Source organism: Lithobates pipiens, unplaced genomic scaffold, assembly GCF_037356315.1.
Source record: "Lithobates pipiens isolate NorthernLeopardFrog02 unplaced genomic scaffold, aLitPip1_a1.2 Scaffold_27, whole genome shotgun sequence".
Classification (NCBI taxonomy): Eukaryota; Metazoa; Chordata; class Amphibia; order Anura; family Ranidae; genus Lithobates; species Lithobates pipiens.
In genome coordinates, this window is record NW_027507788.1 from 102,931,589 (window position 1) to 102,958,669 (window position 27,081).

The window sequence follows — 27,081 nt, forward strand, 5'->3', positions numbered from 1 at the left end:
AGACGCTTGGTGTGGGAAGGCCCAAGATATTCCGATTGCCCTTGTGGAGTGGGCCGTGACCGGAAAGGGGGGCATCTGCCCCTTCAAGGCGTAGGCTTGTACTACAATTTGTCTGATCCACCTGGAAATGGTGGCAGACGCAGACGAGACCGCTATGCCTTTTTTGGGCCCAGCCACCGAAAAAAAACAGTGAGTCTGACTTCCGAAAGGGAGCAGTGGCAGACAAATACACCTTCAGAGCCCAAACTACATCCAGAGCGTGAAGGACCACCTCCTTAGGGTGCTTCGGCTTAGAACACAGAGATGGCAATACAATGTCCTCATTGATATGAAAAGCCAAGATCGCCTTCGGTAGAAAAGACGGTTGCAGACGCAACACCACCTTATCCTTGTGGATAACCAGATAGGGCGACTTGCAAGACAAGGCCGCCAGTTCCGAAACCCTCCTGGTCAATGTGATGGCCACTAGAAAGACCACTTTCTGGGAAAGAGTCAACAGGGGAATCTCCCTGATACGGCGGTTTTTGAAGCGCCGACAACACCAGGTTCAAATCCCATGGAGGTAACAGTGGACGCACCGGAGGGACTACATGTCGCACCCCCTGAACAAAGGTATTCCCTAATGAGTGAGACACCAGGGGTCGCTGAAAAAAAGACAGCCAAGGCTGAAATTTGCCCCTTAAATGGTGCTTAACGCCAATTTCTGATCTACTCCTTGCTGAAGGAGCAGCAGGATCCTGGATATGGAAAAGGAGCACGGATGCCATCCTTTCTCCTCACACATGGAGATGTAGGCCTTCCAGGTATGATGGTATATCTTCCAGGAAGAAGATTTTCGCACTCTTAACATAGTCGGGATCACAGAGTCTGACAGACCCCGGTTCCTCAACACCTGGCTCTCAATAGCCATGTCGTTAAAGCCAGCGATGGTAAAGCAGGGTGAAGAATCGGACCTTGAGACAGAAGGTCCTCTCGAAACGGCAGTCGCCAGGGAGTGTCTGCCACCAGATGCACCAGGTCTGCGTACCAAGGACGCTGAGGCCAATCTGGGGCAACCAGTATCACTGGGATCCCCTCGGCTTCCACTCTGTGAAACAGGCGTGGTAACAGTTTCAGTGGAGGAAAGGCGTAGATCAGCTGGTACTGATCCCATGGAGCCACCAGCGCGTCTGACGTGTCTGCCCACCGATCTCTTTTCCTGGACATGAATCTTGGCACCTTCTGATTGAGACGGGAGGCCAGAAGATCCACGTCTGGTGTGCCCCACTTCAGGCACAGTAACCTGAATACCTCCGGATGCAATGCCCATTCTCCTGGGTCTAGCATCTGTCGACTCAGATAGTCCACCTGCCAGTTCTCCACTCCCGGGATGTAAATGGCCGACAGGGCCGGTAAGTGTTGCTCTGCCCACCGAAGTATGTGACCTCCCGTGCAGCGGCTGAGCTTCTTGTTCCCCGTTGGTGATTGACGTATGCCACAGCCGTGGCGTTGTCTGACTGGATCCTGATCGGATGCCCCTGAATTCTCATCAACCATGTGGAGAGGCATAGCCTGATCGCTCTCAACTCGAACAGATTGATTGGCAGCTTGGATTCTTCCGTCGACCAGAGGCCCTGAGCCGACTGAACTCCCATCACTCCACCGCAGCCGGATAGGCTGGCGTCTGTCGTGATCACTGTCCACTTCAGAGGTAGGAACGATTTCCTGGACTGAATCACCGGAGACCTTAGCCACCAGATCAGTGAATCTCTGACTGACTGGCTCAACTGGATCTGTCGATCCAGTGACAACTGAGATTTGTCCCATTTTGTCAAAGTCTCCTTCTGCAGGACTCTGGTGTGGAACTGGGCATAAGGTACTGCCTCAAAGGAGGCTACCATGAGACCCAGGACTCGCATACAAAAAAGGAGCGACGACCACTTGCGGCTCATAAGCAGTTTCACTGCGGATCTGAGAGTCTGCAGTTTGTCTGAAGGCAGAAAAACTCTTACTTCCATGGAGTCCTGCAGCAAGCCTAGGTACTCCAGACGCTGGGTCGGTACAATCACCGACTTCTTTAGGTTCAACAGCCACCCAAATTCTTGCAGGGTCTGCATGGTGATCGTCACATCCTCCTCTAATTCAGAGGCAGAAGATGCCCTCAGGAGGTTGTCTAGGTATCCCACGATCGCGATCCCAAAACTGGAGCTAATACCTTGGTAAAGACTCGGGGGGCCTGATGCCGACGAAAAGGAAGAGCCACAAGCTGGTAGTGGGCTTCCCCGACTACAAACCGCAGAAATTTTTGATGCCGAAGGCATATGGGTATATGCAGGTACACATCCTGGATGTCTAAGGACGCCAGGGAGTCTCCTTGATGGAGTGCAGCGACTACTGAGCGAACGGATTTCATTCTGAACCTCTGCACTTTTACAAAGTGATTGAGGGCTTTTAGGTCCAAGATTGGACGTACCCCTTCCTTCTTGGGAATTACAAACAGATTTGAGTAGAATCCCTGGAAGCGTTCCGATTCCAGAACCGGTACAACCACCCCGCGATTCAGCAGGTCCCTTACTGCCCCCAAGAGGGCCTCCCAGAGAGCTGGGGATACAGGTATGCTGGAGGGGAAGAATCTGTTTGGCGACCAAGAGAGAAACTATCTTGTAGCCTGTGGAAATCAGATCGCAGATCCATCGGTCGGATAACACAGGAGGACCACCGGGCTGTAAACTCCCGAAGGTGACCCCCCCACCTGAGACATGGGTGGGGGCAAACCTTAATGCGGTAGCACTTTTATTCGCAGGCTTGGTAGGCTTGCGGTTCCAGGGACGTTTTTGACCATCCGTGGTCGTCCTGTCGGGCTGGGGACGTTTTGTCGAAGCTCCGGGTGGACGAAAAAGCCGCTTGTGAGCGGAAAAGGAGGGCCCTTGCCTACGGCATGGCTCCTTAGCCTTCCTGGCCTGTGGGAGTAGGGTACCAAGGAGGCTCCAAAGAGCCGGTCGCTAAGGAAGGGAAGATCCGTCAGGGCTTTTTTGGATGCCTGGTCAGCAGACCAGCATTTTAGCCAAATCAGGCGCCTCAGCACCACAGCTGACACTGAAGCCCTGGATAACAGAGGGAGAGTATCCAGGGCCGCGTCACAGACGTACTTAAGGCCTTGCACTAGTTGGTCTGCTAGTTCCACGCAGACAGGAGAAGCCTGTTGCTCTCCCAATTTGCGGTGCAAAAGTTTTGCCAGCTCAGTCAGTGTCTGCGACACAAGTGCGAATGCCAGTACTGGTCGCACGGCTGACCCCACAACCGTAAACAAGGAACGAGCCACTGCCTCGGCCTTCCTGTCCGTGGGATCCTTGAATGCAAGAGTCCCCTCTACCGGGATCGTGGTTACTTTATTTAACCTGGATACTGGGGGGTCCACGACCAGAGGAGCCCACCATTTTTTGAGAAGGCTCTCCTCAAAAGGGTAACGCACCGCCATGTATTTGGGGACCGAAAAAGGTCCATTACGGGCGACCCCATTCCTTGTAAATTAACTTGTCAAAATAAGTCAGATACGGGAACACCTTAGCTGAATGTGCTTGTTTGCGGGACCCAAAAGGGACCGGTACCATCAGCAGAGGGATCTGCTGACTCCTGAATCTTCAGGGTATCACGCACAGCTGTGATAAGTGCTCCAACAAGCACTTTTGTTGCGCACAGACCCGGACGCAGACTCATCCTCACTGTCCTGGTCAGCGTCGTCTGAAAAGACAGAGCAGGGGTCACCAGCCTCAGCATGACCAGAGTCTGCGGCAGAGCTCTCCCCAGAGAACTGGGGGGCAGGGGCCGGTTTAGTGCACCTTTCTTCCCACGCACCGCCTCCATCTTGGCAACTAATGAATTGAGGACCGCCGTCAGGGTGTCCATGGGCACTGTGCAGTCTGCAGGTGACCCGGTTGCAATTGCCTGGATTTCGGGGGAAGAAACACCAGTTTCGCAAGCCATGCGGACTCTACCCTGTCTGCCACCCGAAGGGGACTTAGGACAGTGACAGTCCCACCCTTCTTGCTGCCGCGGGCTGAGGGGCTCTTTCCTGCTGGACTCACCACCCTGAGGAGTTCTGCGCTATCCAACAAGTAGTACCTGTAGTCCCTGTGGGCTCCCAGGTGCAGCGGAAACAAAAGCTGTGTAGCCGCTGCAAATAGCGTCAAACCGCTCTGAAGTGTGCTCAGGCTTCAATAAAATGGCCGCCCAACGTCTAGTACAAAGGCTGCGAGAGCACATGAGCACATGCTGCTGCTAGAGAACACTGAAAAAACGTGTTCAGGCTTCCAAAAAATGACCGCCAGTAACCTGTATAGGAGATCACTAGGAAAATAGCCGCTGAAGCCCAGGAGAGCATGCTGCCCCTGCCCAAACCTAAAATGGCTGGCAAAGCAGCTCCATGAGGTACACAGAGAAAACGAAGGCAGTGAACACAGCGCTGTACAAGACATCAGCAAAACCTCACAGACACCTTCCAGGGGCATGAAGAACAGGACCCAGGACACCGCTAGCCAGCGCAGCCCCCCAACCCAGGTGAGAGCCCCCTGGAGAGCCCCTGTATAGGCACACACACACCGCTCAGCAGCCACATGCAGCATCTCCCCAGAGAGGGGGGAGGGAAGATAGGGACAGGGGAGAGAAGAGAGGGAGGTGACGGACTCCCAAATCGACCTCCCAGGGAATGCCTAACTGCTCAGCCCCGCCGGGCAGCGAGAGCTGTACTTACCAGTCCTGAAGAGCTGGGAGACATTCCATCACAGACCCACTCACTGATCAGTACAGGGTGGCTGCTGGCTCGGCATACTGTGACGTAGGCATCAGTATCCCGGTCATATGTATGTCCCAGAGCATAAAAGCTCACCGACCACCTCTGGAGCCGAGGTTTTGTCGTGGCCTGCAGAGCGCGTAGCTGCGGCCTACATGCGCTCGATGGCCGGACTGGGGAGACTACAAGGATAAGGGTATCCAGCCTGTCACCCAGCCGGCTGTTGATAGTAGATCACAGGATCATTAAAAAAAGTCACGCTTCTGCATAAAAAAGCACGGAGCGATGGGCAGATGAACTTTTGATATTGACAAAATATTTATTTTCCACCAATGTGATTGTCTGGATTTGTTTCCACATTTTGTCTCTCATAGTTGAAGTATACCTATGATGACAATTACAGGCCTCTCTCATCTTTTTAAGTGGGAGAACTTGCACAATTGGTGGCTGACTAAATACCTTTTTGCCCCACTGTACATACATACATACATACATACAGTTCTGCACAGGAGGGCCACCCTGTATGGCTATAGGGCGGTTTGGAACTGGTTATAGAAAACAGAGGGGACACTTCACCTGCCAGCTTTTCTGGCACTTTTGGCTCCTAATGGTGTGTAGCTTACTTACTAGTTTCTCTTTTTTTAAAAACTTAAAAAGGGGGGTAGGTTCTTTAAAGGAAACCTGTGACCAAGAATAAGTAACTAACAGTATTAGTTCTCAGCACAGAACCGGCCAGAGCTTCCTGTATTTTACTCACTCCCTGATGGTGATGATAGTACAAGCCCACCTCTTTACCTAATACAATGCCTGAGCATAGGCAGTTCCAGGCTGATGGGGGAAAACTTTCACACAGACTTGTCCATTTGACAGACCCTGTTTGCTCAGCGGGGTATCACTGACAGGTCCATCTCCACTCACTGTGTAGAGACTGACCTGTCAGAGTCCTGCTCTCCTCTATGGGTAGATCGGATGAATACGGACCGCCTGTCCATTTTCATCCAATCCCATCAACGGATGGAAAATAGCGTCACCATCTCTCTGGATTTGGCGGACAGCATTGGATAGCAGCTGATGTCAGCGGGCATGTCACTGCTGACATCCGCCGCACCATAGAGGTGAATGCAGGGTCCGATCAGGTCCGCCTGAAAAACTGACAGGCGGACTTGATCAGAAAGCCCACATGAAAGGGCCTTTACAGTATACACCAACTGCAATTAAGAGCATGTTGCTATTTACATGTCAGTGTCAGGCAGTTTTGGACAGCTCTGACGTAAAACCTTACTGCAGGTTGTGCAGTTACTTACCTACTTCTTCTATAAGCTTTGTTCTCTTTGTTCATACGCTTGTCTAGTCATTCTTTAAACAAATGTAAAACTAGGTTTTTGATTACCCACCAAGCATGTCAATGAATTCTTACCTTTACAAAATGGAATGCTGACAACCACCCCAAAGGCAGTCCCAACCCACAGACGACCAGAGAATACTGACAGTGCAGAGACTTGTGCCATAGACATGCCAAAGCTGCTGGGACCTGTTATAAATACAAGATGTAAAATGCTTAATTTTATACAAAGCTCCACAATTTAAAACTATATGGCGAGACTGTAAACCTATACAAGCACCTTATTCAGTTCCACTAATAATGGCTAGAATTGTGAAGTTCTTCAGGCACATCTCCTCCACTCACTGTAACCTTCGCTGTGCATTTCCCACTTACTGTGAGAAAAAAAATATTTGATCCCCTGCTGATTTTGTACGTTTGCCCACTGACAAAGAAATGATCAGTCTATAACTTTAATGGTAAGTGTATTTAAACAGTGAGAGACAGAATAACAACTTAATTATTATCAATTAATTTGCATTTAACCACTTGCCTACTGGGCACTTAACAACCCCCCCCCCCCCCCCCCTCCTGCCCAGACCAATTTCAGCTTTTGGTGCTCTTACACTTTGAATGACAATTACTCAGTCATGTACCACTGTACCCAAATTAATTTTTTGTCCTTTTTTGATACAAATAGAGCTTTCTTTTGGTGGTATTTGATCACCTCTGGGTTTTTTATTTTTTGCGCTATAAATGAAAAAAGAATGAAAATTTTGAAAAAAAACGACATTTTCTTTGTTTCTGTGATAAAATTTAGCAAATTATTACTTTTTTCATCAATTTTGGCCACAATTTATACTGCTACATATCTTTGGTACAAATAACCCAAATTAGTGAATATTATTTTGTCTTTGTGAAAGTTAGAGAGTCTACAAGCTGTGGTGCAAATCATAAAAAATTGATCACACCTGATGTACTGGTGCCCTATCTCATTTCTTGCGACCTAAACAAGCCAGGGAAGTACAAATACCCCCCAAATGACCCTCCTTTGGAAAGACATTCCAAGGTATTTAGTAAGAGGCAAGGTGAGCTTTTTGGTGTTGTAATTTTTTCCCACAATTCTTTGCAAAATGAAGATTTTTTTGATTTTTTTTCCCTACAAAATTGTCATTGTAATAGGTTATTACTCTCATATGAAATGTGTATAACACAAATAATGTCCTAAAATACATTCTGCTACTCCTTCTGAGTATTACGATATCAGATGTGTGGGACTTTTTCACAGCCTGACCACTTAGAGAGGCCCAACATGCAAGGAGCACCATCACGTGTTTTAGGAGCATAAATTACTCATCTAACTTGTTGACTACCTATTACACTTTTGAAGGCCCTGGAGCACCAGGACAATGACACGTGACACTGACGGTAGATGGCACTGATGGCATGTGACACTGGTGACAGATGGCACTAATACGTGGCACTGATGGCACGTGACACTGATGACAGATGGCACTAATGACACCTGACAATGATGACAGATGACACTGATACGTGGCACTGGGGACACATGACACTGACAGGTGGCACTGGGGACACGTGGCACTGATAGGTGGCACTGGGGACAGATGGCACAGGTGACAGATGGGTGGGTGTGTGTGTGTGGGTGTGTGTGTTTCACTCTTTTCACGGACGCTGCAGCTGCAGCACAGAAGCTCTCCCTCCTCACACGCTGTCTCTGTGTGAGGAGGGAGAGCCGGCAATGAGAGATGATCTCATATGTTTACATTTGAGATCACCTCTCATTAAACACGCAGATCGAGTGCTAAATGGCCACTGTGATTGGCCATTTAGCACGATCTGTAATTGGCTGTGTCCAAGGACATGGCTAACACAGAACTTCCCTGATGCACACCCACGGCGGCGCGCAGAGGGGAAGTAAACAGGACGACGTCCAGGGATGTCCACCCGGCAGTTAGCGTCCGCACTGTAGCCGTCTTTTGGCTATAGCGCGGGCGCAAAGTGGTCAATGAGTGAAATAAGTATTTGACTCCTTCGCAAAACATGACAGTACTTGTTGGCAAAAACTTTGTTGGCAATCAGAGGTCAGATGTTTCTTGTAGTTGGCCACCAGGTTTGCACACATTTTGGGAGGGATTTTGTCCCACTCCTCTAAGTCATTAAGGTTTCAAGGCTGACGTTTGGTAACTCGATCTGTTCTGTGTGTTTTACCGACGATTAGCAGGGGCAGGCAGACATCCAATACTTGGCACCGCAGATCGGCTTCTACGTGAATAATCACCGCAGAAGAATATGCCAACTGCGATTAAGAGCACAATGCTATTTACACGTCAGTGTCAGGAGGCTGCAGAGAGTGGAGGTAAAACCTTACTGCAGCTTGTGCAGTTACTTCAGCTCCCTTCACACATTTTCTAAGGGATTCTAAGGGATTAAGGTCTGGAGACTGGCTAGGCCACTCCAGAACCTTCATGTGCTTCTTCTTGAGCCACTCCTTTGTTGCCTTGGCCGTGTGTTGTAGGTCATTGTCATGCTGGCATTCCCATCCACGACCCATTTTCAATGCCCTGGCTGAGGGACAGAGGTTCTCACCCAAGATTTAATGGTACAGGGCCCCATTCATCGTCCCTTTGATGTGGTTCAAGTTGTCCTGTCCCTTAGCAGAAATATACCCCCAAAGCATAAATGTTTCTACCTCCATGTTTGATGTTGGGAATGGTGTTCTTGGGGTCATAGGCATTCCTCCTCCTCCAAACAGGGCGAGTTGATGCCAAAGAGCTTGATTATCGACTCATCTGACCATAACACTTTCATCCAGTTCTCCTCTGAATTATACTGATGTTCATTAACAAAGTTCAGATGGGCCTGTACATGTGCTTTCTTGAGCAGGTGGACCTTGCGGGTGCTGTAGAATTTCAGTCCTTCATGGTGTAGTGTGTTACCAATTATTTTGTTGGTGACTATGGGCCCAGCTGCTTTGAAATCATTGACAAAATTCTCCCGTGTAGTTCTGGGCTGATTCTTCACCGTGCTCATGATCATTGAAACTCCATGAGGTGAGATCTTGCATGGAGCCCCAGACTGAGGGAGATTGACAGTTATTTTATGTTACTTCCATTTGTGAATAATCCTACCATTGTCACCATCTCACCAAGCTGCTTGGCGATGGTCTTGTAGCCCATTCCAGCCTTGTGTAGGGCTACAATGTTGTCCCTGACATCCTTGGACAGCTCTTTGGCCTTGGCCATGGTGGAGAAATTGTAATCTGATTGACTGCTTCTGTGAACAGGTGTCTTTCATACAGGTAACAAGCTGAGATTAGGAGCACTCCTAAGTGCCCCTCACAGAGATGGTAATAAAATTACCTTTAGAAAGTACAACTCTTGTGTTCTGTGATAACAGGAATATTGCCCAGTCCATTCCAGCTGAAAAGCATATAACTTTCCCTACTTGGGTTGGCCATACACAGTGGGTTTGGGAGTGGGAGTGGGTTTGTCCACTCCAAAGAGAGATTTGCCTTTTACCTAAACCTGACATAATGGGGCATATTTATAAAGCAAAGACTCTCACATTGAGCAAACATAAAAGTAGAAAAATCTTCCATGTGCATGTGTTTTAATTTAACAGTGATTGATTCACAAACAATGAACGTTTGGTGAAAGTAACATTCACTGCTTTATAAATATGTTCCTTTTTGCCAGGATAACCAGTGGTTATATATAAAAATAAAAAAATGCAAATGATCTTTCTGTGTATTGCCAAGGCAAAAAAAAAGTTATTATGCTTTTGGCTGGATTGGACTGGGCAATATTTCTGTTATCACAGAACAGAAGTTGCCATTTACTGTGGATTCATGTATTACCATGTTTTCTTGGGAAAGGTCAGACTGTATTATTTGATTAAAAGCAACCTCAAGGCACCGCCATACCTTTGTTTCATCTTCTGTATTGCACCATAAAGCCCATGATTGGTGCACAAGAAATATACAGATAGCTAATTTAGGTTACAAAATCATGGTTGTGCCTTTGTGTCCTTGCACTAATCACTTATTAGTCAGAAAGGCAGTCATTTCACTGAGTATTGTGGAAGGGGCACCAGAACTCTGACTTCAAAGCCAACATGTTCTTACTATGCATCCACGTCTGGGGCCTCCCCAGAGCTCAGTAACCTTTTTGCATGTGAAGTTGCCATACTGTATTGTAGGGGTGAGCTCCGGCATGTTCACACAGCCCACGTGCAGAGCCCCGCTAGGAGGTCTGCACTGCGAAATGTATCTTTTCCACTCTTTTGATGCAGTAAAGAGATTATTCCACTTTGCAAATAGAAAGATTGTTTTGGGGTTGGATATTTTCAACCATTATAGGGTAAATGTATTGAAGCACAATACAAGCAGTGTTTTCATTAACATCAAATATTCTTGTAACATCATTTACAGTCTAAAAATATATATTTTTCTCAATTCTTTAAAGGTTTTATTTCTAAATGAGCACAATTTATGTCTTACAAATTGTCCATTATTGCAGTATTTTCTACGCAAAATTAAAGTGGTTGTAAAGGCTGAAGTTTTTTTTTACCTTCTTGCATTTTATACATGAAGGTAAAAAACCTTCTGTGTGCCGCTCCCCCTCTAATACTCACCTGAGCCCCCTCTCGATCTTGCCATATGCACGAGAGCATAAGTTGTCCCAGGATTCCCTGTCAATCACAGCAAGTGGGCCAATGAGTACTTATCGGGGGCGGGGCCGAGCCCTGGCTCTATGTGACTTATGGACGTATAAAGCAGGTCTCAGGAGCGGGCACGCACCAGTGCCCCTATAGCAAGTGGCTTGCTATTGGGGGCACTGGTCAAGGGGGAGGAGCCAGGAGCACCGGCGGGGGACCCAAAAAGAAGACTTGGGCTGTTCTATGCAAAACCACTGCACAGAGCAGGTAAGTATTTTTTTTAAACAAACCCTTCATACCACTTTAAGCTCACAGTTTAACCCTTTTTTGACCGATTTGAACACTGCACAGCTCATGCAGAAGGCATGTTTAGGCTCACTAAGCAAAGGCTGATGCTTACAAAGTTGCTGCATCATTCTTTAATGTTTTCATATCCTTTCAAAGTGTATTCACCATAAATAAGTGGGTTACAACTAACTGTCAAGATAAGTACTGTCAGAGCTCAGTGATATCAAGGTAGCACAGACTTCCTTGCCGACTACAAATATGAATATTGTGTATAAGCATGCCCTCACCCAGCATTCTTTGTAGAAATGGCTCCAGTTCCAGCTCCTGTAAAGGTTGTCCTGTCTGGGCATGAAACAGACGCAAAATAGAATCCAGCCGCACAGACACCCACACACCATCCCCTGCAGCTGCAATATGCCGAACTTGGCTTTCAGGGCGAGGAGTTGCTTCAAACCATTGCTAAAAGAAAACAAGCACAATGAAAATGCTGTATTTATAGACAATTATATACAGTATCTCACAAAAGTGAGTACACCCCTCACATTTTTGGAAATATTTTATTATATCTTTTCATGTGACAACACTGAAGAAATGACACTTTGCTATAATGTAAAGTAGTGAGTGTACAGCTTGTATAACAGTGTACATTTGCTGTCCCCTCAAAATAACTCAACACACAGCCATTAATCTCTAAACCGCTGGCGACAAAAGTGAGTACACCCCTAAGTGAAAATGTCCAAATTGGGCACAATTAGCTATTTTCCCTCCCCGGGTCATGTGACTCATTAGTGTTACAAGGTCTCAGGTGTTTAGATTTGATGTGTATCTACCACAGGGTGGTCCTGGGGATACATTGCATAATACGCATGCCACGTCCCGATATTTAGATTTACTAGAAAAAAAAAACAACAGCTAGTGTTGAAAGTGATGGACTTTTTAGGCATAAATATAGATAAAAAATAATAATTTTAGACAAGTTTTATTTAAAAAAAAAAAAAAAAAAAAAAAACAGGTGTTCAGTGCCTCAGAGCATAATAGTTACACGGTCTAGTATAATATAAATGCATCACATTTTACATATATTCCCATATACATACAACATGGGGACATTGAGAAAAGGAACCATCAATACAGAAAATGCAATTTATACAGACAGTGTATCATGGATGACTCGGCTCATGGATGCTCTACATGTTACGCGTTCTCTACAACGTTTCATCAGGAGCTTATAAATTTTTTCTAAAAATAAACAAACATTAAAATAATTTGTTGTAAAAACCACATAGGAAAAACAATTATACTTCAAACAATTATATAACAACAAAAAACATGAAAACTTGCTCCCAGGTTAAGAAAAAAAAAAAAAAAGGGGGGGGGGGGGAAGGGATAATAGGAGGGGGAAAAATAGAGGGAAAGGGGGGGGGGGTCATCCTTGAGCTGAGTCATCCATGATACGCTGTCTTTATAAATTGTATTTTCTGTATTGATGGTTCCTTTTCTCAATGTCCCCATGTTGTATGTATATGGGAATATATGTAAAATGTGATGCATTTATATTATACTAGACAGTGTAACTATTATGCTCTGAGGCACTGAGCACCTGTTTGTTTTTAGAAATAAAACTTGTCTAAAATTATTCTTTTTTATCTATATTTATGCCTAAAAAGTCCATCACTTTCAACACTAGCTGTTGTTTTTTTCTAGAAGTTGGGTATTATCGCTCTCACTCTCTCATACTGGTCACTGGAAATTCAACATGGCACCTCATGGCAAACAACTCTCTGAGGGTCTGAAAAAAAAGAATTGTTGCTCTACATAAAGATGGCCTAGGTTATAAGAAGATTGCCAAGACCCTGAAACTGAGCTGCAGCACGGTGGCCAAGACCATACAACGGTTTATCAGAACAGGTTCCACTCAAAACAGGCCTCGCCATGGGAGACCAAAGAAGTTGAGTGCACGTGCTCAGAATCATATCCAGAGGTTGTCTTTGGGAAATAGACATATGAGTGCTGCCAGCATTGCTGCAGAGGTTGAAGGGGTGGGGGGGTCAGCTTGTCAGTTCTCAGACCATATACTGCATGCTGCATCAAATAGGTCTGCATGGCTGTCATCCCAGAAGGAAGCCTTTCCTAAAGATAATGCACAAGAAAGCCTGCAAACAGTTTGCTGAAGACAAGCTGACTAAGGACATGGATTACTGGAACCAGGTCCTGTGGTCTGATAAACTTATTTGGTACAGATGGTGTCAAGCGTGTTTGGCGGCAACCAGGTGAGGAGCACAAAGACAAGTGTGTCTTGCTTACAGTCAAGCATGGTTGTGGGAGTGTCATGGTCTGGGGCTGCATGAGTGCAGCCGGCACTGGGAATCTACAGTTCATTGAGGGAACCATGAATGCCAACATGTACTGTGACATACTGAAGCAGAGTATGATCCCCTCCCTTTGGAAACTGGGCCGCAGGGCAGTATTCCAACGTGATAACGACCCCAAACAAACCTCCAAGCCGACCACTGCCTTGCTAAATAAGCTGAGGGTAAAGGTGATGGACTGGCCAAGCATGTCTCCAGACCTAAACCCTATTGAGCCTCTGTGGGGCATCCTCAAATGGAAGGTTGAGGAGCACCAGGTCTCTAACATCCACCAGCTCCGTGATGTCATCATGGAGGAGTAGAAGAGGACTCCAGTGGAAACCTGTGAAGCTCTGGTGAACTCCATGCCCAAGAAGGTTAAGGAAGTGCTTGAAAATAATGGTGGCCACACAAAATATTGACACTTTGGGCCCAATTGGGACATTTTAACTTAGTACCCACTTTTGTTGCGAGCGGTTTACAAGCTGTATACTCACTACTTTACATTGTAGTGAAGTGCAATTTCTTCAGTGTTGTCACATCAAAAGATATAATAAAATATTTACACAAATGTGAGGGGTGTACTCACTTTTGTGAGATATTGTATGTTTTATTTCACCTTTAAAAGCATTAACTGTACTAATGCATGAGAAAAATAAATAAATTACCTTCACTTTGGCAGTGCGTGGATCCACAACATATATCCGATTCCTGTAGCCGCACCACACCTCTCCTCGTACAGACACAGAACAACGAATGGACTGCTGAGGTCTACCCAAGTCTACAACTTTTGGATTGTCCAAATCCCAGATCCTAGCTGATGAAATGCATTACTTATTACTGCTTGAAAGAGTCAATAATAACCTCTGCTAAATTTAAAGTGTCATTAAACCCACATTGTTTTTGTGTTATTAAATATTAAAACAGAATTCCACCCAGATTTTTTATTTTATTTTTATAGGCAATCCATTCTGCTACACTTGGCGTGTGATATATAAATTTGCTGCTCAATTCCCGTATTCTGTAAATTAATCACGTTTGTTTTCAGCTCTGCAGAACGCTTCCATCTTCAATGTGGGCATGTAAAGCCCACTATGAGTCTTTTCTGGGATATGGTGCCACTGGTTACCCAGCATGCACCTCCAGATCTCTCGCGCGTGCACAGTATACACACTGCGAAGCACAGGAAGATTATCTGGGCCTGTTCCAGTTTCAAAGTAACGCAACGCTACGGCTCGCCAATGCCAGTTATCTCCTGGGATTGATGACACGCATCTCCCAGGAGACATTGCAAAAGTCGGAAATGACATGCGCGGCCCTAAAAGAGGAAGTAAGAATATAATAAAGAATTACTAAAGTAAATAATAAAACAAAAAAAAAAAGAAAAAAAATTATATGCCACAGTAGTGCCCACATTACGAGGCGTTCAAAATGTGGGTGGAACTCTGCTTTAAAGTATGGTCTCTCCCTGGCTTCAGAACCTTTGCATCATTCACGTTTGAAATTTTAATAAATATCTGGTTGATTCTGCTGTTACATTTGACTTCCCTATACTGATTCAATCTTCTGCACCCTCCATTGCCACACTCAGTGCACATGCTCTGGCAGACCCTTGTAAGGAAGCAGTTCACTTCCTCCTTTATGCTCTGGAAGCCATTCCACATGGCTCATTTCACTGACTTGCAGGGCGGCTTCAGCGGGTTGTCTGAAGCTCCACCCTCTCTGCCCCACCTGACAATCAGTGTCAGATGGAGGGGAGGCTCTAGCAGGGATGACTGGCAGAGTTTCCTCCCCTGCCCCCTTATATGACACACTATGCAGAGGCTTGTGGGGTGGCTCCCGGGAAGTTGATTGGCAGCAGCTCTTCCAGGGAGCTTCGCTCTAAAGCTGGATATACATGGCTCAATTTTTTTTCATTAAGCCAGCGGGCTAAATGGAAAAAACTGGACCGACTCCCCCATTCACACAATCAAGGTGGGTGGGGGAATCTTCCCCCCCTGCATTACTGTATTCTGACAGCACAGGGACTTCAACCTTTTCAGAAAACACAGATCATCACTGCAACCATTGGCTGGGACCACTGATAGAGTGGCATTTTTCCAACAGGTCTGTTCAGCATAAGTCGATCAACAGATCGACCACTGTAGAGCGGCAGTGGCTACACAGGAATATAAAATGTAGTTAACTGATGAAGTAACTTGACATGGTTTATTTTTCCATTTACTTTTAAATTCGAATTACACAAAGTAGACTTCCTGCAGTGACATCTGCAAACTATGTAAGGGGCTTCATGCTTGCTCCACCCATTCATCTCACACTGCAGTAAGGAGCAAATATCAAAATGTCATATAACTGTGGTATAAGGCAATGGAAATAAGGTATTTGGACATAATATTGCAATGTGAATTATAGACTGATGGTTACAGTTAATGATTTCTGTATGATAGATAGAAACAAGTGGCACTGAGTTTACTGACACTTTAGAGTTGGTTCACACAGAGGCTGCACGACTTGGAGCACAAAATGCCTCAGGCGACCTGCACATGACTTCAGCGGTGGCTTGCAAAATGACTTTTGTATAGAAGTCAATGCAAGTCACCTGAAGTCGCCCCAAAAGTAGTACAGGAACTTTTTTCTAAGTCGGAGCGACTTGAGTCGCTCCTATTAGAGCGGTTCCATAGTACAGAATGGGACACAACTTGTCAGATGGCTAAGTCGCCTGACAAGTCGCCCCTGTGTGAACCGGCTCTTAAGGTATATATGTATAGGTCTGATTCTCTGTACAAAATAGGCACTTGCCTCCCTATTTCCTCCCTCAATTCCTTTATGGTGATCTTTTATGGCGGGTTAATCGGAAAAGCAAGATCAAGTCCCAAGTCGTTTGTAATAGGTTTGGTTGCACAAGGTTGTGAATTTTTTTGTTCAGTTTTTTGTGTGTATATGGTTGTAGTCTGGGTGTTCGGTTATCATCTGAGAAATACTAAACTGTTGCCAGGTTGCCGGATGACCAGACCGCACTCATAGATTGAATCATTGCCAAATAGATTTTAGATTTATAATTGTCTTTATACCGTAAATTCTTGCAGACAAAGCCTGTTATTACCTTTTTCTTTTCTGCTTGTCACATAATGCCATATGAGGGAAAGAGCATTCTTAACACCCAAGGCAACCTGACTCAGTCTGCCTTTCCCTGCCCCTTGCTGTGCTAGAAATATAAAAGGGAGGGTGCTTTCCTTAGACTCTTTTATACGCAAGACCATTGTATTATTGCATGTGTTTTTTGTAGCTTCCTCGGACTGTAAAGATAAAACTCTACACCTAGAATATTAAAGGAAATAACTAAAAGGTCATTCACACTCTAGAACTTACCTGCATTTCTATTAAATATTGCAAGTGTGCCATCACCCAATGTTGCCACTACACGATCACCCGTATGTCTGTCATGTAGACAAAAGACAATTAGTTAGTGGCTTGAAAGAGTAATCAGAAGTTTAGTGCACTGTATAATAGTTATTGATTAATCTACCAGCACCAACAGACATGTCAGTTGATACAGTATGTCACAAAAGTGAGTACACTCCTCACATTTTTGTAAATATTTAATTATATCTTTTTATGTGAAGAAATTACACTTGCTTCTGGTTTTGAGAATGACACAAATATTCATTTTCACAAAGTCTGTTGCTTCAATTTTTTTTAGATCTTTTTGTCAGATGTTACTATGGTATACTGAAGTATAATTACACACATTTAATAAGTGTTAAAAGTTGTTTCTGACAATTACATGCAATTTATTTATTTATGCAAAGAGTCAATATTTGCAGTGTTGACCCTTCTTCTTCAAGACCTTCCTGGCCAAATCCTGACTGATGAAAGCCCATTCTTGCATAATCAATGCTTGGAGTTTGTCAGAATTTGTGGGTTTTTTTTTTTTCTATTCACTGGCCTCTTGAGGACTGACCACAAGTTCTCGATGGGATTGAGGTCTGGGGAGTTTCCTGGCCATGGACCCAAAATGTTGTTTTGTTCCCCAAGCCACTTTATCACTTTTGGTGCTCCATCATGCTGAAAAAAGCATTAATTACTAAACTGTTCTTGGATGGTTAGGAGAAGTTGATATCAGAGGATGTTTTTGTAACATTCTTTATTCATGGCTGTGTTCTTAGGCAAAATTGTGAGTGAGGCCGCTCCCTTGGCTGAGAAACAGCCCCACACATGAATGGTCTAAGGATGCTTTACTGTTGGAATTACACAGGACTGAAGGTAGCGTTCACCTTTTCTTCACCGGACAAGATTTTTTCTGGATTCCCCAAACAATCAGAGGATTTAGAGAAAATGACTTTACTCCAGTCCTCAGCAGTCCAATTCCTGTACCTTTTGCAGAATATCAGTCTGTCCCTGATGTTTGTCCTGGAGACAGGTGGCTTCTTTGTTGCCCTTCTTGACACCAGGCCATCCTCCCAAAGTCTTCACCTCACTGTGCGTGCAGATGTACCACACCTGACTGGTGCCATTCCTGGGCAAGCTCTGCACTGGCAGTGCCCCGATCCCACAGCTGATTCAATTGTAGGAGACAGTCCTGGCACTTGCTGGACTTTCTTGGGTGCCCTGAGGCCGCGTACACACGGGCGGACTGTTCGCTGAAACTTTGTTCGTCAAACAGTTGCCGCAACAGTCCGCTCAAAATTTGCATGAGCGGACTTGCCCACACACGGCACTTTTTGAGCGGACTGTTTCAGCGAACTGTTTGCCAAACAGTTCGCTCAACTTTTGAAATGAACGGACTCGCCCACGTAAGGCGGAGGCAAGTCCGCCCATTTCAAGCGCGTGTACAGGTAGGCGGGGCACGCGAAGGAGACGTCGCGGGCACCGCGGCCTGGAATGGACTTAAAGGGACGCCCAACGCCGAAAAAAATCGGCGTGGGGGTTCCCCCAAAGTCCACAACAGACCCTTGTCCGAGCACGCTACCCGGCCGGCCAGGAAAGGGGGGCGAGCGAGCGCGCCCCCCCCCTCCTGAGCCGTACCAGGCCGCGTGCCCTCAACATGGGGGGTGCCTTGGGGAAGGGGGGGCCGCGCGGCCCCCCCACCCCAAAGCACCTTGTCCCCATGTTGATGAGGACAAGGGCCTCTTCCCGACAACCCTGGCCGTTGGTTGTCGGGGTCTGCGGGCGGGGGGCTTATCGGAATCCGGGAGCCCCCTTTAATAAGGGGGCCCCCGGATACCGGCCCCCCACCCTATGTGAATGAGTATGGGGTACAATGTACCCCTACCCATTCACCTGTAAAATAAAAGTACCCAAAAAAAAACACAACACACGAGAAAAAATATTTTATTGCACAGCTCCGGGGGTCTTCCGGGGTCTTCTCGCCGGACTCCTCCGCTATCTTCGTGTAGCTCTTTTGCTAGCGGAGGAGTCCGGCTTTCTTCCTCCCCGCCGCCGGCCTCTTCTCCCGACTTCGGGGGTCTTGTCCCCCTCTTCGGTTCTTCTGCCGGGCCACCGCGCCTTCTTGTAGCTCTTTTGCAGGCGGTGGCCCGGTCTTCTGTCGCCGCTGTCGCCGTCGCCTTCCGTTCTTCTTCTTGTTCTTCTCCAGGAGATGTTGACACGACGCTCTCTCCGGCCGGAATGCCAGAGCCGCCCTGCGCTGCCACTTATATAGTGACAATGGGGCGGTGTCACATGGTATATGTCACATGGGTTGGTCACATGGTGACCCCGCCCCCTTACGATGTCATAGTCCCCATGTGACATCAACCCATGAGACCAACCCATGTGACATATACCATGTGACACCGCCCCATTGTCACTATATAAGTGACCGCTCAGCGCGGCTCTGGCATTCCGGCCGGAGAGAGCGACGTGTCAACATCTCCTGGAGAAGAACAAGAAGAACAAGAAGAAGAAGAAGAAGAAGAACGGAAGGCGGGGACGGCGACAGCGGCGACAGAAGACCGGGCCACCGCCTGCAAAAGAGCTACAAGAAGGCGCGGTGGCCCGGCAGAAGAACCGAAGAGGGGGACAAGACCCCCGAAGTCGGGAGAAGAGGCCGGCGGCGGGGAGGAAGAAAGCCGGACTCCTCCGCTAGCAAAAGAGCTACACGAAGATAGCGGAGGAGTCCGGCGAGAAGACCCCCGAAGACGGAAGACCCCCGGAGCTGTGCAATAAAATATTTTTTCTCGTGTGTTGTGTTTTTTTTTGGGTACTTTTATTTTACAGGTGAATGGGTAGGGGTACATTGTACCCCATACTCATTCACATAGGGTGGGGGGCCGGTATCCGGGGGCCCCCTTATTAAAGGGGGCTCCCGGATTCCGATAAGCCCCCCGCCCGCAGACCCCGACAACCAACGGCCAGGGTTGTCGGGAAGAGGCCCTTGTCCTCATCAACATGGGGACAAGGTGCTTTGGGGTGGGGGGGCCGCGCGGCCCCCCCTTCCCCAAGGCACCCCCCATGTTGAGGGCGCGCGGCCTGGTACGGCTCGGGAGGGGGGGGCGCGCTCGCTCGCCCCCCTTTCCTGGCCGGCCGGGTAGCGTGCTCGGACAAGGGTCTGTTGTGGACTTTGGGGGGACCCCCACGCCGATTTTTTTTGGCGTTGGGGTTCCCCTTTAAGTCCATTCCAGGCGGCGGAGCCCGCGACGTCTCCGTCGCGGGCCCCGCCTACCTGGAGACGCGCTCGTAATGAGCAGACTTTCCTCCGAGCGGGAACAGTTTGCTCATTTCGAAAGTGGCCTACACACGGGCGGACTGTTCGCTCAAACAAAGTTTCAGCGGACAGTTTTTCGGAATTTCCGAAAGACTTTGTCCGTCAAACTGTCCGCTGAAACTGTCCGCTGAAGCCCCACACACGGGCGGACTGTCCGCTGAAACACTGTTCAGCGGACAAAGTTGAGCGAACAGTCCGCCCGTGTGTACGCGGCCTGAAGCTTTCTTCACAAATGCAGTGGAAATGTTTATGGGATTAAGTTCATTTTCAGGGAAAAGAGGGACTTTGCTATTAATTTAAATTAATCTGATCACTCTTCATAACATTCTGGAGTATATGCAAATTGCCATCATGAATACAGACTTTGTGAAAATTAATATTTGTGTCATTCTCAAAACGTTGTGAATGTTGTTATGATGTTGTGATGTTAGTGTGGTGATCTCCCCTGCCTTTGTATTCTGACAGGGGGACTTGGATTAGGACTGATATCATGGTGAATTAGAACTTACACAATACTGTGTATGGCATCTTTAAGTTGAACTTTTTGTAGGCAGGTCCTCCAATTAGATACAGAAGAATGAATAAATAAACTAAAAGTAAATGAAATACAACAGGTTACGGTTAGAAGAAACAAAAAACAGGAACATTAAATTGCACACATACCATTTCAAATCATCATCGTCACCACCATCAAAAATACTTTATTAAAAAATGTCATGATGAACTTTCAGGCAAAAACAAATAAAACACAAATTAAATTTATATATATATATATTAAGAGAAATATCATTACATTGTAGGTCAGCTTAATTAATATAGAAACTGTTAATGGTGAAAACTTGGGCAGCATTTTAAGTGCAACTTTACCCATATTAGTTTGATAACAATTATTGTTCTTTACCAAAAGAACATGCATTCCACATTATTAATTATGCTATCAAAATGAGTGTGTGCTGTAAATTGCCTCCAACATTGTACCGATTTCTTCTTGCTGGAGGCCGCCGTTTTGTTGAAGCCCAGAGCAGTCACTTCCTTATTGAAAAAACTCAAAGCATAAAAACTATATTTCACTTTCTGCAATTAAGATGTGTGTATTTCCAGCCTTAGTTTTATATCTTGACTCAGCTAGAGAGGAAGGGTACAGTAGATGACAGTTCTCAGGATGACAAAGCTGTCACTGCCAATAAAGGGGCGAATAGCAGGGATTTCCTCTCACTTCCTGTTTGGCTATGGGACAGGAAGGGAAATCTTCCCAATGGGACACATATGGAGAAAAAAAAATCTGACAGGAGTTATAATCCTCCCTCCCTCCCTCTATCCAAAATGAAAAAAAGTTTTGCATATAGTTCTACTTCAAGTCTTTTGTGTCTCCCTGGCAGTAGAGTTTGTCCTGCACGTCTCCTTGCTTTAATCTTTACTCTCCCTAATTTGAACTTCCTCGGCACAGTCATTCTTTTTGCTTCCTCCCCCCTCAGCAGTAAAGTTGTTCACACCTATGCGCCTCCAGGCAATTTAAAGCGGAGTTCCACCCTAAAGTGGAACTTTCGCTCATCGGAACCCTCCCCCCCTCCGGTGTCACATTTGGCACCTTTCAGGGGGGTGCAGATACCTGTCTAAGACAGGTATTTGCACCCACTTCCGGGCGTAGACTCCCACGGGAGTCTGCTGGGACACACACGGGTCCCAGAGACAGCGCGGACCACTCCTAGTGCGCTGCGCGACTCGCGCATGTGCAGTAGGGAACCGGGAAGTGAAGCCGCAAAGCTTCACTTCCTGATTCCCTCACCTAGAATAGCGGCGGCAGCAGCCGAGACCCGAGCGATCGATCGGTCTTGGCTGCCGACATCGCTGGACCCTGGGACAGGTGAGTGTCTATTTATTAAAAGTCAGCAGCTGTAGTATTTATAGCTGCTGGCTTTCAATATTTTTTTTGCAGGTGGAATCCCTCCTTAAGGAGTTTCAGATGCCGGGTGGGGTTTATGATCATGTGACCATCGTAATTGGCTGTCAGAGTGGTTGCTGTACAGAGAGCGCATCAGGTATAGAATCTGGCATTATATAGAAACAAATTGAGCCTCCTATTGTTTGATCTAAGACACATACCTTTGTCAGTAGCATTGTTAGACAAAATAGGTGTAAATTAATTTTGATAAACTCACATCAGCTTTTGTATCAGAAGTAGCTTACCTCCCTTCTTGTGTCCCTAACCAGATGGTGGCACCTTTGACACGGTCCTGACCCTCCTCTTCACATGCTTCCGTCTCTTTTAAACTTTCTAACCTATAGGCTGCGCAGAAAGTGAAAAAGTGGGTCACAGTCACCTATACAGCAAGTATATGCACCGAATCTTAACAAAAAAAAAAATCATTATTAAGCCTAAAGCTGGGCATACATGGCTCCGTTTTTTTCATTCATATAATGTCATATAATAGGGCTTCCGCCCAGTCACCGTTTTAAAACAGGCCAGATGGGAAGGGTTTAATCATGTGTTACACAATATATTTCTATTTTGCATTTTTTTTTTTATTCTTTATTTCAATTTTCTAGTGCAGCAACCATTTACGTACGGATAGGAAAACAGTTCTATTTAAAGGTACTCCTGCTCTGCCACCTACCCGAATAAATATAACTAAATGGGCTAACTTCTAACACTGTCAATGTGTTCCCACATGTAGCATAAACAAAATAACAAGCTAGTGTAGCACTGCTCTATATTACACAAAAAAGTTAGTTTCAAAAAAGTATTGTTACCACAACCCCAGTGTTACTACATGTGTAACTAGCATATGTAACTATGTGAAAAAACACCTAACCACATGATCCTAAATGCTTCCAGAAAATAATTATACAACAAAAATTTTTATGAAAAACAACTGCTGCATACAGTATAACATTGTCAATATTAAAATGGGCATACGTAGTGTGACTTGTAGTTCAAAGCAGAACCTCATCAAAAAGGAGAAAAGGAGAAATTCTGCCCGTTTGCCTCCTCCCCCTTCCTCATGAGGATTTGGCAATTTTTTCGGGGGGGGGGGCTAGGGGGGTGTGACAGGTACCCACTCCCACTTTTGCCAGATTGCCACGGCGTTCCGAGCGGGAGCGGCAAGGCTTCAATGCTGGTTTCCCTTAGTTAAAATGCCGGCGCTAGGGACCTGAAGCCCAGTGAAGAATAGGCTTGGGTGAGGATAGTGCAGGATCCCTGAACAGAGATTTCGCTCTGTGCAGACTATATACACTAAAGCCACTGCTACTTTTATATTGTAATCTAGGTTTGCAAATGCGCTTGGTGCATGAAAAGTGAATTTATACACTCTGTGGCTCTTCAGGAATACTGTATATTTAAATGAAAGTTTGTATGTCCAGAGTTCAGCATTAACCACTTCAGCTCTGAAAGGTTTATCCCCTTTAATGACCAAACCATTTTTTGCGATTCGCAAAACACAGGATCTCGGTCTTCCTTTGTCACAGAATGGTGCTCTGCTTTGTTTACATAGGTAGACCACCGTTCTGCCCGTCAGGAACAATTGTGGGTCCCGGCAGACATCGTCCAATCACAGCTGGAGCAGATCATCGGCATTGCATAAGGTAAAAACTTTTTATATTTCTCTGTTCTCCCTCTTCCCTGTGTGAAGGAGAAGAGAGAACAGAAGAGATCCAGTGCTGTGCATGGCTACATCTCTTCTCCCCTCTCTCACTCTTTACACAGGGATTTTGGCAGAAACCTATGGCTCCTGCTGCTATCAATCAAATGCAGCGAGAGGGAAGTGTGTGTATCAGGGCTGAGCCCCGCAATAGGGGTCTATGGAGTACAGCTCTATAGATACACAGTTCGGGAGCAAGCAGAGACAGTGCCCCCCCCCCCCCCCCCCATAGCAAATGGCTTTCTATGGGGACACATGAAGAGGAGGAGCCAAAATAGCCAGCAGGGGACCCAAGAAGAGGAGGATCGGGGCCTGAGCAGGTGAGTATAAGATGTTTTTTTATTTTAATTAAAAAAAAATATGTTTAGTAACATTTTAAGTGGAAAGGAGATGAAAAATTCTAGTTAGTTTGCATAAAAAAATTATAATCCTAAATACCTGGCACACTGGTTACACAAAGGACATGGGTATTGGGAATCACAAACTGATCCATGACATGGTTCGAGGAGTTGGCATCGATCACCATGACTTCACTGACAGAATGTGTACCTGAGCATATCCACACTAAGCTGGAGTGTGTAGCCTGCAAAAGAGAATAACAAAAATTAGAGTTAAAGAAAGAAAACTAATGTAGCCACAACATAGGAGAACTGATAAGCTACAATTTAGAGGTGCACTGAATGGGTTTTTTGGTACCGAAACTGATACCCAAAATTAAAAATACACTAAACTGAAAATAACCGTTTTTAAAACATATTTTTTATATAAAAATGTATTTTTTTATATAACACATTGCTAATAGTATCAGCAAAATTTCCATGCAGTGCACCTCTAGCAGATATGATACAGGAGATGGTCAGAGACTGCAGACATGGTACAGGAGATGATCAGAGACTGCAGACATGGTACAGGAGATGATCAGAGACTGCAGACGTGGTACAGGAGATGATCAGAGACTGCAGACGTGGTACAGGAGATGATCAGAGACTGCAGACGTGGTACAGGAGATGATCAGAGACTGCAGACGTGGTACAGGAGATGATCAGAGACTGCAGACGTGGTACAGGAGATGATCAGAGACTGCAGACGTGGTACAGGAGATGATCAGAGACTGCAGACGTGGTACAGGAGATGGTCAGAGACTGCAGACGTGGTACAGGAGATGGTCAGAGACTGCAGACGTGGTACAGGAGATGATCAGAGACTGCAGACGTGGTACAGGAGATGATCAGAGACTGCAGACATGGTAAAGGAGAGGGAGAGGGAGAGAGGGAGAGGGAGAGGGAGAGAGAGAGAGAGAGAGAGAGACTGGACGGGGGCGCTCCAGAACGACACCCCTGTACTGGGCGGTAACAGGAGCCCCATTTTCGGCACCATTATTGGCAACAATTCTCTTTCGGCAAATTGCCGATAAGGCAATTTTCGGCCATTATGTTTTGGCGGCTGAAATTTCGATGCATCCCTACCTACAATATATTACACTTTAAATATGCTTTAAGCAGCATGTTCACTGTAAAAATACAATTCACACCGATTTCTATTGATAACAAACCATTACATCTTTGTTTTCTTTGTTTGCTGGGTTGATTGCAGGCGCTCCTGTGGCACACCAGAGCTGTAATAAAAGTAAAAAAATATATTTAAATGTTACAGTACATTTGCTCTGATATAAACAATTTTCCATGCATTAAAAGGAATTTTTATCTATTCATTCTTCAAAGAAGAAGCAGAAACTTTAGAAACACTTCACACAAAATAAAGGAAGTCCTGGTTTCCTTTCAGCCAGTTTCCCTGTGGGTCCAAAGGCCAAGGCTATTTTTACCAGACTGTTGCATATCTGGTTACCAGCAGCGAAAAGTGTCTTTGATATAATGCAGCCTTAGGCTGAATGCACACTAGGAGCTGAAGAAAAAAAAAAAAAAAGACAACGGAAAAATGCTGGGTAAAAGTTATTGTTATAAGTTGTTGTGGCCGGAGGGGGAGCTCAGAGGAGACGCATCCTATCTCTCCATGCACCATGCCTATCTTCTGCCAACACCACAAAGACCCTTCATCTGATCACCTACACTCAACGTAAACATATCCCAGACTGTTGTTAGCATGCGACGTGGAGAAGGCATTTAACAGGGTCAGCTGGCCATTTCTTAGATTATCACTACAGCAGATCAGACTAGGACCCAGACTCTTAGTGAAAATGATGTCCCTTTACTCCAACCACTCAGTGAAAGTTATGGCGAACGCTCAGACATTTGAGATCAACACGAGATCTATGTGACACAACCACACATTAGCATCCCCTCCTTTCTCCATGAACTCGATTGATTCGGTGCTCATGGCAACTTCAAACTGAACATAGCCTTAGCATATCCATACTAGACCCTTAGGTCTAGTATGGATAGTGAGGGGAACCCCGCATTCCAACAAAGCACCTTGTCCCAGAAGGGCCTCTTCCCCACAAGCTTGGGCAGTGGTTGTAGGGGTCTGTGGGCTGGGAGGTTATCGTAATCTTGAAGACCCCTTTAACAAAGGGACCCCCAGATCCCACCCTCCCCCTGAATATGTACTTCAATTCCTTTTATTAACAAAAAAAAAAACCTCTGCCCCCAGATGCTGGCTCCCATCACAGGGTGACTCACACCCCTTAGTTTATTTAGCAGCAGGAGGAAACAGAGCTGTCAGACGGTGGTAGTCAGCGTCGCGACACAGTGTTCTTCATGATTGACATGGGATTTACTTTAGGGGACATAATGTTCTTCTACATATTTTTGGTAAAAAAATAAAAAAATAAAATAAAATCGCAATAAGTGTATATTGATTGATTTGTGCAAAAGTTATTGTGTCTACAAACTATGGGATAGATTTAGGGACTTTTATTTTTATTGTTTTTGCGGGACTGCGACATTGCGGCAGACAAATCTGACCTCAAACTACACTTTTTGGGGACCAGTGGCATTATTACATTAATCAGTGCTATACAAATGCTCTGGACTCACTCGTCTCTCCCTAGGATGAGGGTCTGGTATGGATTTTAGGGAGACTCCGATGCAATTTTTTTTTTTTTTGGTATGGGGACCCCTCGAAATCCATACTAGACCTAATGGATTTAAGGGTCTAGTATGGATTTGGGGAGAGGGATCCCACGCCGTTTTAAAAAAAAAATTGGTGTGGGGTTCCCCTTAAAATCCGTAAGGGGGGGCGCCTATGTTCTTTTTCTTAAGTTATTGCCCACAATTCTTTTGTACACACTCCGCTGTCAGTGGTGAGTCATCTGTTGTTAAGGACATGGAGGCTGGCTTGCCAGCGGCCACCAGCTTAGAAGTTTAAAACAAAAA

The 27,081-nt window shown here is 45.9% G+C and overlaps 1 protein-coding gene across 1 annotated transcript in view; it reads right to left on the reverse strand.

The window, feature by feature from the left end:
• The window catches only part of LOC143934034 (C-Jun-amino-terminal kinase-interacting protein 4-like), a 167,814-nt gene that overhangs the window by 24,445 nt on the left and 116,288 nt on the right, over positions 1 to 27,081 (reverse strand). The window contains exons 19-26 of the mRNA XM_077457281.1: positions 25,308 to 25,364; positions 24,188 to 24,332; positions 22,296 to 22,395; positions 20,618 to 20,698; positions 16,775 to 16,842; positions 14,074 to 14,222; positions 11,345 to 11,516; positions 6,186 to 6,299 (exon numbers count right to left, since the gene is read on the reverse strand). Of these exons, the coding sequence (XP_077313407.1) occupies positions 6,186 to 6,299; positions 11,345 to 11,516; positions 14,074 to 14,222; positions 16,775 to 16,842; positions 20,618 to 20,698; positions 22,296 to 22,395; positions 24,188 to 24,332; positions 25,308 to 25,364 (886 nt within the window). The remainder of the gene's footprint in view (positions 1 to 6,185; positions 6,300 to 11,344; positions 11,517 to 14,073; positions 14,223 to 16,774; positions 16,843 to 20,617; positions 20,699 to 22,295; positions 22,396 to 24,187; positions 24,333 to 25,307; positions 25,365 to 27,081) is intronic.